We start from the raw sequence: 14,137 nt of genomic DNA, 5'->3' as shown, positions 1-14,137 counted from the left end.
GCAACAACGACATTATAAATGATAAAAGGCTCCATTTGTGAGGTATGAATATAAAAAAAGTGCCTACCTAAATAAATTTAAAACCACCTAGCATAAAGAGCCACGGTTTATAATATACAGAACTATGTTATGTCTTAAATATTTTATCATTCTTTCTAAGGTAACAGATGAAAGCTCTTTAGAAGTGATGTTACTGTCTTAAGGAAATTCTAAGCTTTTATGAGATATTTATGGATGTTTCCAATAAGCTATTGTTGCATTATGGTCTAATTTTTTGGTGCTAATGTGCTGCACCTGCTGTGATGAATAGCATTAAAAAGCCTGCACTAATATCATGAAGATCATTACGGAGTTAGTACATGGAAAAAATACCAAGTATTCTGAGGCTTACAGAAGCATATATTATTACCAAGTACAGAGGATAAAAACAACAAAGGACATAATTAAAGTACCTTGGAAAGAGCCAATTAATCTGGTACTTGATGAACCAAAGACATTCATATAACGTGGGCATGGATTTTGGGTTCACACGCTTCTGCCTTCTCTTTGGGCTTAACTTCTTGATCAATATGTGCAATCACCTTATACCCCTTTTCTTTGCCTAATCCCAACCCAAGAAAGGACAAGAGCTCTGAAGGTTTGGAGGACAATGACTACCCTCCTCAGGTCATGAGATATGCTAGGAATACCAGCATAGGGCCAAACGCTTCATGGAGAAACTAGGGACCAAGATGGTGGGAATGGGTGGGCACAAATGAGTGTCCTATTTATGCTAGAGGAATCTATGGCACGCAAGGAAATTTGGGGTACTAAAAAAAGGAAGAGGATGAAAGATCTTTTTTTTTTTTTTAAGATTTTATTTATTTATTTATCAGAGAGAGTGAGTGAGCACGCACAAGCAGGGGAAGTGGCAGGAAGAGGGAGAAGCAGACTCCCCGCTGAGCAAGGAGCCCCTTGTGGGACTTGATCCCAGGACCCCGGGATCATGACCTTAGCCGAAGGCAGACACTCAACTGACTAAGACACCCAGGCACCGCTGAAGATCTTTAATGTGGGTAGCTGTGATAAGAACCTGGACAGGACTGGGGCGCCTGGGTGGCGCAGTCATTAAGCGTCTGCCTTCAGCTCAGGGCGTGATCCCAGCGTTCTGGGATCAAGCCCCACATCAGGCTCTTCCACTGGGAGCCTGCTTCTTCCTCTCCCACTCCCCCTGCTTGTGTTCCCTCTCTCGCTGGCTATCTCTGTCAAATAAATAATAAATTTTAAAAATCTTAAAAAAAAAAAAAAAAAGAACCTGGACAGGACTATACATCTGAGAAAGAAGAGAGTAAAGATCAAAAATTTTTTTTGATCTGTGTGTGTTTTTTTTAATCTCAGACATTGTTATGGAACTAGACAGCATTGCTGCTATAGAGCTACCATATATGTAGGCATGCATTCATTCATTAAATACCTGCTTATATTCAACAAATATTTACTGAGCACCTATTATGCAGGTACTCTTCCAGACCCTAGAAATACAGTGGTGATCTAAACAACCAAAACCCCTTCTATTCCAGAGAAGGGAAAGACACAGTAAAAAATAACCACAAAATAGATCAGGTCAAGATAAATACACTTCTATGAAGAATCAAAATGGGCAAAGGACTGCAGCTGTATCTAAAATGGTGGTCAGGGAAGGAACCTATGAAGAGGTGTCCTGTGAGCAAAGACTAGAAAAAAGGAGAGGAGCGCATTATGCAGTAATCTCAGAGAAGAGTGTCTCAGATAGAAAAAACAGCAGAAGTCCTATGGTAAAGTGGGACTGATGTGTCCCAGCAACTGCAAAGAGGCAACATGGATGGAGTGAGGTAAGGAAGAAAGTGTCAAAGAGGTGGCAGGGAGGTTGGATCTTGCAAAGCTTCTACAGAGCACAGGAAAAGCTCTGGATTTTATTCTCTGATAAGCAGGTTTATTACCATTTTGTGCCACGCACTATGAGTGGTCCTGTGTCACAGTCATGGAAAAAAACAAAAGCACAAGCTCTAGGCCCTTAAGAAGCATGTAGGCTAATAATGATTAATCACAACAGTTTCTAGAGGAATCTTTGTAGATAACATTCTGAAAACAGAGTTCTTTTAATCAAAGACACTGAGTCTCCCCCCCCCACAAAAAAATGTCCAAGAAGTGACTAGAACACAATCAACCCACATGAGGACATGTTCTACCTACTGATTCAGATTATTGCTCATAGCAGTGAAATTTTTTATGCCTCATTACAAAACATCTGCTTTAAACCCAAGAGTCACCTTTAATTAACAAACTTCCATTGTAAAGGGCATATTTCTCAAGAGTCTGTCTCAAAAGACATTTCAATCTCCCTGCATATAACATACTTTCCTCAATCAATGATGCTCCCCTCTTCGCTAAGGAGCCCAGCAAAGCCATAATGCCTATCACAATGCCTGTCTGTTTGAGCCCACAGTAGTCTCTACTTCCAGGCAGTCTGAGGCAAACAGATGCAAAAGACAACACTAAAGCCAGAATACGTGGATTTACACTGCCTGTGTATACATAGAGAACAGCAGAGAGAAAAAGGAACCCTAGACAGGCTTGAGAAGAACTACCACACTGACTAGATTCACTAGGAACCAAGAAAAGAGTAAAATAGTATTTGGCTCAAAATCTCTATATTTGGTAGTATCACTAAAGAGCTCTGCGGGCCTACCAGGATCCATCAGAAGCCCAGCATGCCGTAAGAAGGAAGAGAGTGTTGTTTTGTTATAAGGATTAGAAAAAAAAGGCTCAAATTTTATTTGGGGAAGGTGGTGTATGGTAGAAGGAGCAAATATATGCAACGCCAGGTATACAGAATAGCACTAAAACCTCCCCACCAGCAGTTACAGAGGGCTGACTTCATGGCACTGCAAATAGAAGTGAAATAGACTAAGTGCTATGAATTTAAAGTGAAAAGACTAAAAAACTAAAAAAGCTATTGGAAGAGAGAAATACTTGAGCCTACAAACCAACGACAGGGCCAAGTTTAGAATACCTGCAAGATAAAGAAAAAGGGACACGGGTGCTGGGGTGGCTCATCAGTTAAGCATCTGATTTCAGCTCAGGTCATTATCTCGGGGTGCTGGGATTGTACCCTACCTCGGGTTCTGCGCTCAGCTTGTCCCTCTCCCTCTCGCCCCAACTCGTGCATGCGCGCACTCTCTCTCTCAACTAAAAAAAAAAATCTTTAAAAAAAAAAAAAGAAAAAGAAAAAAGGCCACCAAATGCTTGTAAGAATGCTTTTACCTAGTTTGGGTGCAAAGCTGCTAATGAGAAAGGAGAGCTTTACAGCAGCATAGAAACCAGAAACATTTAAAAATATACATATATTAGGTGCAAAGTCAGTAGTGTTGAGTGAGAAATTGTAAATGCATGTTGAAACCTGCTAAGTATTTTAAATGCCAACTACAACCTAAAGAGACAGGTATTTACCACTGTGACAAAGCAGAAACCCAGGACAGAGAACCTGAAATGAAAGGTTTACTGAGAAGGGGGATCGAGGCATTGCTCCAGGTTGGGTACTGGGGTGCAATCCTTATGGAAATCTTAAAAAAGGAAGACAAGACTCGAGTCCTGTCAGAGCCTGCGGGGCAAGGGCTGTATCCCTCACACCCAGCCCAGTAAAAAAGACATTCCATAAATATCTGTGAGAATGACTTTCTGAAGCAGATAAATAACATGGCCGCTTGCTCGCAGACTGCCATGAATTTACTAATGTTAATGAATTGGCTCTTTTGGTTTGTCTGCTTTGCTACATGTTTATGTTGGGGATTTATGGAACTATGTCACTGAGGGCTAAGAAGTAATTTTTATCTCATTGGCTGAGATAAATAGGACATGATATAAATGAGAAATTAGAGCGGGTAAGCTAAGGTTAGCAGGAATTCTGCCAGCACTGGGACTGGAACTGTGACAACGGCTCATTATTCAGGAAGAACTGGAGTTTGTGTTTCAGGGAATGAATCTGGACAGTCATTAATGAACTGACAGACTTTATAAACTGCTTCTTAGAGACCCAATTCTCTCAGTTTATATTGCTTGATTATTTATATGGTAGGGGGGCAATTTGTTAGGGAATTTGTAGTAAGAATATGGCTGGTTAAACAAGTATTTCTCAAGAGTGTAATAGTTATTTTAAGAACTATAAAAATACCTTCCTCTTTGCCTACACTGAGAATAACCACATAACTGCATTATCACGTCTCATGTATACCCTGCTAACATGTCTTTACATAATCTTAACTTTTGAAAATTTGTATTAACGGATATTTCCTAAACTTCCCCCCAGAAAGTTACCTTTCCAAATAGAAAAAGATGCTGTATCAACTGATGTTTTTTTAACCTACACTTGGCTCCCTGGGAATTCTGAGATAGTCTCCCAGCCTCTGGCTCTCTCTCAGCCATACCTGCAAACTACTTCACCAGAATGGGGCAATTTCCAGAAATCAATCTGCACAATAACCGATTTATAAAACTGATTCAGGAATTCTGAAGCTTTAGTAACAGTGATGATACAAGCAGTGAACAGCCTTTCCCGTAACAGCAGCCTTCCTATCTTGAATTATGCCCTGCCCTAGCCCCAGCCCCAGCCCCAGCAAGAATAAAACCTTAAACTAACTCTACAAGAGCTCTTATCAATGGTTTGGCTACCAAAGGTAGAGGCGGGGATTGGAAAGAAACAAAAATTAGAGAAAATCCTTAAAATCTCAATAAACTAGCTGCCTGTGATTTGACTGCTGGTCAACTGGCCTGAATCGAACAATCCTTGGTTTAAACTATAAGCTTCATTTTGGATAAATTTATATGGAGCAAATGAGACAGCTATCTTCAAAACTGGGTAAACTGGGAAACTAAAGAAAAATGATAATGACTGATAAAACTTCAATTAGACATAATAAATTGATATAGATGAAAAGCAAACGAGCATGAGAGGATCGTGAAATACCTGAACTGTAATGAAAGCTGTTCATTCTCATACGAGTTCAAGTAAGATGCAAATAATGTGAGGTTACGCTGTGCCTCTCAGATGGACACAACTGTAGAAGTCATGATATCCAGTACTGGCAGATACACAAAAAAAGGGTACCACGAAAAATGTTGGTTAGAGATACATATCATGTCCTTTCTAGAGAGCAATGGGCAACAATTTCCAAACACTGTCTTAACAAATAATTTTACTTCTAGAATTCTCCCTTATAGGAGATGCATAAGACCACTGTCAAGGTATTTATACGTAATGGGGAAAAAAATAGAGACCTCCAAAATAATTGTGACTAGAGGAATTGTCAAAAAAATTAATGTTCACTTATACTATGGAATGCTATGAAGGTGTTAAAGAATGAGGCAATGTATTTTTATAGAGGACATCTGAAATAGTTGAGTAAAAAGTCAAGTTGTATAACTTTATTTAGTGTTATCCCCACTTAAAAAAAGCATAAATTTCCCTATATAGGGTAAAATGAATACAAACTAAACCATATATAGCATCTACTCATTTTCACAAGTCTAGAAGGGGGTATTTACTTTTTTACTTTACACACTTTCGTATCATTTGTGTACACACACATACACACACAGTGGAGCCAATAAAGGGTAAAAGTAACACTTCAATTCAGTGAGGAATGAATGATCTTTCCAATAAATGGTGCAGGGTCAGCTCAATATTCATACTGAAAATAAGGAATCTTAAAAAAAATAAAATAAAAATAAGGAATCTTGACTCCTATCTCATACCAACTGGAAAAACAAATTTTGAAACAGATCAGAGATCTAAATTTCTAGAAAACATAGGAAGAGTATCTTGATGACCTTAGGATAGGCAAAGACTCCATAAACAAGGTAAGTATAAAAAAATATGTAAATTGGACTATATTAAAATTAACAATTTCTGTCCATCAAAAATCACCATTAAGATGCTGAAAAAGCGATCCACAGAGAAGGTACTGGCAACCTATACATCTGACAAAAGTCTCATATATGGTGTATATATAAAAAAAACCTAACAAATAAATGAGAAAAAGACATCACCCAATAGAAAAATAAGCTAGATTCAAACAGGTACTTCAAAAGACAATATCCAAACAGTTATTTAATACATGAAATGATACTCCATTTTATAAGTATTAGGGAAGTGAAAATTAAAACTGAAATATGATACCTCTGAACACTCATCAAAATGGCTAACTTGAAAAAGAACAAAAAACGCCAAGTGTTGGTGACGACGTGGAATAACCTGAACTGTCCTATACACTGCTGGTGGGGAGGGAAAATGAGACGATCATTTTGGAAAACGGTTGGAAACTATCTACACAGCTCAATATAAACAAAACTAGAATTTCCATTCCTAGGTAAATATCCACAATGGGAAAGCGTAAGTATATGCTCCTCAAAAGGCATGTACAAGTGTAATGGTGACCGTATGTATGCTATTTGAAAGAGCCAAAAACAGATAATACCCAAATGTCCATTAATCACAGATAGGTTAAATACATGTTTGTTATACCATATAATACTATGTAGTAATGACAATGAACCAACTATAGTTAACTGACACAGGGGTCTCAAAAACACATAATACAAAAGAAGACAAAAACAAAAAGAACACACACAATTCTAGTTTTTATAATTAAAGAACAGGTAAAACTAACTTGGCGTTTTCAAGTCAGAATAGAGGCTACCCTTGAGAAACTGGGAGGTGACTGCAAAGGGGGTCTTGAATGCTGGTAATCTTGATCCGAGTGCTGAGTACACAGTCATATTCCCTTTGTGAAAATTCACTGAGTCTTATATTTATGATATGTGCACTTTTCAGCGTTTGTGTTATACTTCAAAGGTTTACTTTTTAAAAATAAGAGATAATACCAAAGAATGTTTGAAAGTACATTCACTCTCATTAGTAACAAAATACATGAATAACTAAGGCACTATTGTGATCAATTAAATAAAGTCAGTAAACAAGTATTTATTGAGTCCCTGCTATGTGCCAAGTAGTACGTTAGCACTGATACAAGACAGACACTGTTTACTCCTTAGCCTCATGGAGTTACAGGAAGGAAGGAAGGAGGAAGAAGTGAAGAAAGGGAAGAGGAAGGGTCCAAAATGTGAAGACTAAGAATGCATTTTTCATGGCAGCATAAATTGATGCTATTCTTTTGATAAGAAATTTGGCACTACATACCATGTTTCTTAAAATTATCCATCTGTTCAATGAATTAGTAAAAACTAGGATGCAAACCATATATTAGTATGATGACAACTAGGTAGAAACAGCCTATGCACTGAAAAAAAAATGAAAATATGTATCAAAATGTTTTTCAATTCATCATTTTCTAAGAGATTTTAATGAAGTTGTATTGTAAAAAAACAAATCAATCATAATTTGCCATCCAATACCAAAAGCATTTTATACATTAGATATTTTTCTGTATCTTTCAGGGCGTTTTAATATATGTATTTTCAAAGGGAAGTCTAATGAAAAGGTAAATCCTGTTTAAAAGGAAATCAATAGGTCTTTTTCTTTATGACAACCTAAATGCTATCCCTACATAGTTATAAGAAACACTTTGCAAGAGTTCAAATCCCACAAAGTAAATCTCTGACATAAGATTTTTCTTTAAGATGATTTTAAAACTGTCCACTTTCTTTTATGATTTTTCTGGTCATAAAATGCCTAGAGGCAGACAGATTGGGAAAGGAAAGGCTTTCAACAAGCTCACTCTAGCACCATCTTCTAGTAAGTTTGCTGCTAAAGCTCCATTATAAAATCAAAGATGCATTCACATGAGTAGACTTCTCAATAAAATAAAACCAGCTATACAAAGGAGAAAAGCTTTTGAATGCATTTTCCAAACGAAATAAGCATTAACAATAACACCAAAAATATGAGTAACTCTAACCTAAAATAAAAATAAGCCATTGTGACTGAATGTTTGAACTGAGGTAAGGGTATCAAGGACAAAATCTTGAGGTAAATCTAAACTAGAATGAGTAAATGAAAAACAAAAGGCACACAAGACAAATCAGAGAGCCAGGAGGAAAGCAAGGAGAGCTCAGCACACAAAAGACAGGGTCAAGAGCCCAGGTTCCACAACAGGGAAAAGACCGAAACTGGAGTGTGTCCACTGGATGTGGCCTTTGGGAGTCTAGCTTTGGCATCAGCAGCTGCAGCAGGGTGGGGGTTAGAGGGAGTGGGGTGCCTAAGCAAAGCCAGCCTGTGAATGAACCAAGGTCTGACAGGCTCAAACCAGGGTTCTGAGGCATGGGGGAGGCAAGGTCTCCAGAGGCATGAGGAGAGCTTGACACAGAGCTGATTTCCTGAAATTGCTGACATGTGAGCAATATATTACATTTTACATTTTGAAAAGCTCCCCAGCTGACCACAGATTAATCGCAACAGCTAATTGTTTTTTCCCCAGTATCACTGAGTGGCCCAGAAACAGGACAAGAAGCAGCAAATGGCCAAATTGACATTTCAATGGAAGGTGGTGGTTGGCACAAGGGGCTGAGGTCACTAGAGCTGAGAGACAGAAGTCGGAGCACAAGACTTAAGTGAGAAAGCAAAGAAAGGTAGCTGTACACAGGGAAAAAGGGGAAAATTCAAGGAGAAGCAAAGGGACTAGGGCATGAGAGGTTGGAGGAATACAAAGATGTCACCAGAAAGTACGATGCCAGAGATTCTAGGGATGAATTCATTTAGGTGAAGATTCTGCAAACTAAAAGGCGTCCAAAGATTTCATAAAACCCAGCCATTTTTAAAAACACAAAATATAACGCCATATCTCACAGCTAGACTCTTAAAAAATTTTAAAACTTAAATTACTGCTTTAAAAAAACAAAAAATAATATATTTACTTATATATTTTAATTAGTGAGAAAATAACTTATTTTTTCACTATAAAATGGATGTGTCAAAAAATAGGAAAAAAACACCAATAATACCGCTACCTTAATATACCTATTATTGCAGTAATTTTTAGCATAGTTATAATTACACTGCATATAAAATTTTATGCTAATTATTTTCTAATTAACTATATGCATTTTTTAGAATGACATTTTTCCATGTTACTTTTAATACTTGCATGATATTTTATCAAGTAGATTTTCAAATTTATAAATCATTTGTCCCATTGCTCATCTAATTTGGGGCTACCATAAATTACACAGGGGTACAAATCAGAGTGTATAATTTTACATTTCATCCCTGACCTGAGAAGTAGATAATTAACAGTGTCTGAGGTGGGAAGTTGTCCCTACAGATTAAAAAGAGAATGGCAGGCTTATTTTCAGATGTACTATCTTACTGGGTCACTGACAAGCCAAAAGATTTACCTGGAAGAAATCTCACAAAACGTGGCATGAAATGAAATCTTGGGCAGCAGGGAGGACTGTCTTCAAACAAAGGGCCTAAAGCAAACAAGTGAAAAGGAAAGAAAAAATAAATAAAAGTCTTAGAAAACAAACACTGTGGCTTAATTCCTAAGATTTATGATAACCACAAAGAAACACCACCGGAGAAGTAGGGACATAAAAAACACCACCCCTCTTCTCCCCAACAGTTAAATCAATCATGTGATAACTGCCACAAACATCCCATGAAGACTGCAGTGAGGGGACTACCCAAAGTCAGAGGAGAATAAAGGCCCTACGGATATATCCTGTATACAACACATGCCGTAAAACTTTTTTTAGAAGTCCACAAATATAAAGATTTTTGTTATGGTTGAACTATCGCATGATATAGTATGCTTGTGTTTTAATTCTTTTCTATTTTAATCAATATCACTGGGGGGAAAAGAAACAAATACTATTAAAAACTTGGTCTGAAAAGCCATTCATCAATACGCTGTTTTAAAAATAAATAAGTCAATGTCTGCTGGAATACAAACACTTCCAAAGGAATGAACAATTACCTAAGAACCAAGTTTGAACTGATGTAGCTCAGAGTGTATACGTGTGTTTTGAAGGCTAACTGAAGTTCTGCTTTAATAAACTGTCATCTTGGAAGAAGTTTATTACAGTAAAGTTCAATAGATTTAAAATATTAACTACTGAGATTTTCCCTAGTGTACATAAACCAAGGTAGTTACTCATACTAACTGATACCATCTTCTATCAGTTAGGTAATGGATAATGGTAATCTTAGGTAAAGAACACTGTCAAATTGTATTAAAATTTTAAATAAGACCCATAAGGACTTATTCACGTCAAATGATAGCAAGTATTCCTATGAATAACATACTTTCCCCTGGGTATTTAAAAAATAAAGGGAATTTCAACTGTCTCCCCACTGTTAGAAGCTTTTACATATACTACAATGTTCTTCTACAAGCATTACACTTCTCTTTAAATCTTGTTATTCACCTTTAAGATTCCAGTCATACAATTCCAAAATATCTCTGAACAGGAATAATGAAAAGAGTTCAAGTCCTTTCACACAAAAATTCTGAAAAATAAACCAAAATCAAATTATTATAGTACTGCAAATGTATATGCACTGAAGGTTCCACTTATTCTAGCCAAGTGTCTTAAAAAGTGTGTTTTAAAACTACATTAAAACCATGTAATTTCCTAAGAATTCCACTCTCCTCCAACAGTTGATTGGCTTGAGACATAAATGAAGTAGGCAATAATGTCATTAGGATTCCTACAAAACTGTAAACTCAGCCCTTTCAAACATACAAACAAAATGATGTGAAATTCAAAAATTAAAATCTCATTATATTTTTCTAGCCTATTAAATCTCAGAATTAGAATTTCCTGGGGACTTTTTGTTAATTCAAACTACACACACACACACACACACACACACACACACACACACACACACACACACTGGTGGGCTCTAATAGGTTTGTCCCACCACCCAACCCCTGCTCACCCTCACCCTTGGAAGACCCCTAGAATCACCATTATAGTTACCATAAAAAGAGGTCTTTTGTGCCAAAAAAGTTCAAATTCTTAATGAAGGCAAATAGAGGACTAAGAAAAACTACAAAACTTTGTACCAAAATTTCTCCTGTAAACAAGCTTAACAGATGATATATTTACAAGTGAGACTTGTCTCATAATTCTTCCTCCTACTTGTCTTGCTCAGGGTTCATAAATCACCCTGTGTGAGATCACGCCAGAAGTCACCAACTTTTACAATAGCAAATGAAGGCTTATGACCTTAAAAATCAAAAGGAAGCAAAAAAGCCCTTCTAAGCTGGAGAACGAAGGGGCGGCCCTTTCTCTTTAATTCTTTTTGAAAGACAGGTAGAATTACCAGGACTTGCTCAGAATGAAACAGGTGCCAACTAAGCATGTGTGTCATGCTCATCAATCCCCCTCAGTGCTCCACTGCCCATGACAGAGCTTCACTGTTAAACAAGGTTTGCAAGAAGAGCCAGGGGCTCAGGAAATCGACCCCGACTCAACAAATGTTAAGTGCACAAGCTTGTTTGCTGTCTAGTTGTTATTTCTCAGTGTGATTTGTTGACACCACTAAATTCAAGATCAGGCAATGAATCATTCTGAGATTCACATTAATCTTGTTTTGGAATTTTAAACCTCTTGCATGTATTTAGATAAATCTGCTGCTGAGCATCCGCAATGAAAAACAATTAGGAAAAATATGTAAATATATGGCAAGAAAAATGAACCAAGCATTGATCTTGTCATTGGAGATAATGAATAAGATTATTCCAACAGCTATCAGATTCGGTTTCACTGTTCTAACTTCCCCTCTGACAATGACCAGTAACCAGAATCTGTCCCCTATCCAAAACAAACTGGAAACAGATGTAATGTTACTATCAGCAGATGCAACACAAGAAGTAACTTCAAAAATAGGCCAACAGAAGTTGAAAAATGACCCAAATTTTAACCTTGCTCCTAGAGCTACAGCTCACTGACCCTTTCAACAGCGAACACCACTCTGTGGGGGCATTCCTATGGCAAATAGCCAGAGCTGGCCAAAAGAGCAAACTACACCAGGCTGTTAAATAATCTTTTCTCTTACCTCAGGCATCATCTCCTCAATGAAATGAATTGTGTAGTCTATGTTGAACCTGATTACTTTACACAGTGGAATCTGCAATAAGAATGAGAGGTTCAGTTCTACAGTACCCTCCTGCAGGCTCCCAGTGCACGTGTATTTGCTCTCTGACCCATAAGGCCATGCATGAACCAAATGAAAAGGTTTCACTTGAATCCAAGCTGCTAACAGTACTGTACACGAACCTTTGACACAACTGCAGGACTTTAATGGCAAGAACCCAGCTAGCCCGGCCTCTAGAGGAAACCTGCATAATCTTGGTGCTTAATTAACTGTATTAGCAGCAGCAACACAAACATAAGAACCCACTAAAACCAAACATATCACCTCTAAAGTACTGATAAAACCACAATTAAATATTTTTCTCAGGTTTTTTAAATCTTTCAGAATCTTTAGCTTTCAAGTCAATCAGGGATAGCAGGATGACATAACAACAGTTATAGATTCATAAGTCACCGAAGTGCACAGAACTCAGGCTGTCCCTCTGGCTCTGGAGCAAAAGCAACCATGGTAATAACAGTAATAATAGCTCACACTTACTGAGCAGGCGCTGTTGTGCTGCTTCACCTATTGTCACGAATGAAACCACACCCATAAGATACGCGCAACTATTACCCCCATTGTACAGTGGAGGAAACTAAGACAGAGGCACCAGGTACCTTGCCTAAGGTAGCTGGTAATAAGAAAATCTTGCTCTAGACCACAGCTCTGAGCCGCTAGAGTATACACCTCTCGTTATGTGTTCTGATACTCAGGGTCTGTGTGAAAATGGAGGAAACCCAGATGAAATAAATCCACATCTTGTTCGGTCATCGGACACTAGCCTAGTGCCTACACATAACAGGTTTTCCATAAGTGTATTTTTCAATGAAGGAAGGAATGAGAGGGAAGGTGTGAGGTTACTGAAGTGGCTTAGCAGACGAGCTGGAGCAAAGAATAGACTCAGAAGCCTAGAGATGTGTTAAGTAGGCTTTTCTGGCCATTCAATCTGTCTATAAGATGATTTTATAGAGATATAATCGTTTTTACAAACCACAGCAATCAGAAAGAAACAAACTTTAATTCTACTAGCAAAAAGAATGGTAAGAAAACAGTCTTATAATGCCATCTACTGGAAATCTTTTTTTCAGAAATGAAGCTTAGTTCTCTGGTGCTTTTTCATTTTTTTTTTAAGGATAGTGACTAATTTGAGTGAAATTTTTAATTAACTTTAATAAGAAATCCATTTTCAACCTTGTGGTAATGAGTTCTAAATGAACTGAAGTGATATACTAAGGCCACAATTATTTTTAAGTTCTTTATTCCTATAATTATTTAAAAATATTTGAGAATTCCAAATTTGTTTATTATTCATACTTTTAAATACCTATCCTTTGCCAACAACCTGTGTTAGGTCCGTAATTACTCTCAAATAAGCCACAGCCCCTACCTTTTTTTAAAAGGTAAGTATCTAAAGAGGAAGACAGGCATGTAAACAAGTATAAATAAAATATAATGTATATAATGTAGTTACGTGCAATTAAAAACAAATAAGCAAACAAAAAAGTATAAAGTACAAAAGAACCAAAGAGGAGGTAACATTTGAGTTGAGTCTTCAAAATGGGGAGAAATTTTCCAGGTCATCCAGAAGAATTAAGTTGGGAAAGAACAGTCTTTCTAGCAAGACAGAGAATAGGGAGGGAGCTGAGGGAAGACCAAGTCTTTTAGCTGTTCAGGAGTGAAATATACACGGAGAGAGAGAAGCAAGGAGATTCTAGACAAGAAAAGTATGAACTATGTGATGCAGACCGTATAAACCACAATAAGGAACAAGGGCTGTCCTTATGGCAATGCAAAGTCACCCAAGTACTTTAAGTGAGAGACTATCATAGCTTATATTTTGAATTGGCTGCTCTGTAAACAGTGTGGGAATGGTTTATAGTAGAGCAAGGCAAGAGACCAAAAGACCAGACTGGAGTCTGATGAAATAGCCCAGGAGCCAAATGAAGAGAAGACTGGAAGTAAGAGAGAAAATTTTAACATGGGAGATGTTACTGAAATATACACTGACCATGCTGATGTGGA

At 37.4% G+C, this 14,137-nt stretch overlaps 1 protein-coding gene across 4 annotated transcripts in view; it reads right to left on the bottom strand.

Moving 5' to 3' along the window:
* DROSHA (drosha ribonuclease III) overlaps positions 1 to 14,137 on the bottom strand; it is a 116,965-nt gene that overhangs the window by 66,503 nt on the left and 36,325 nt on the right. For all 4 annotated transcript variants that reach the window (XM_008692675.2, XM_040630522.1, XM_040630521.1 and 1 more), the window contains 3 exons: positions 12,038 to 12,109; positions 10,399 to 10,480; positions 9,367 to 9,441 (listed from right to left, as the gene is read on the bottom strand). In XM_008692675.2, coding sequence (XP_008690897.2) covers positions 9,367 to 9,441; positions 10,399 to 10,480; positions 12,038 to 12,109 — 229 coding nt within the window. The remainder of the gene's footprint in view (positions 1 to 9,366; positions 9,442 to 10,398; positions 10,481 to 12,037; positions 12,110 to 14,137) is intronic.

The sequence above is a fragment of the Ursus maritimus genome, unplaced genomic scaffold (genome assembly GCF_017311325.1).
Source record: "Ursus maritimus isolate PB19 unplaced genomic scaffold, ASM1731132v1 scaffold_15, whole genome shotgun sequence".
In the NCBI taxonomy this organism is placed as follows: domain Eukaryota; kingdom Metazoa; phylum Chordata; class Mammalia; order Carnivora; family Ursidae; genus Ursus; species Ursus maritimus.
Note: the sequence above shows the minus strand (reverse complement) of the source record. Positions and strands in the feature narration are given on the sequence as shown.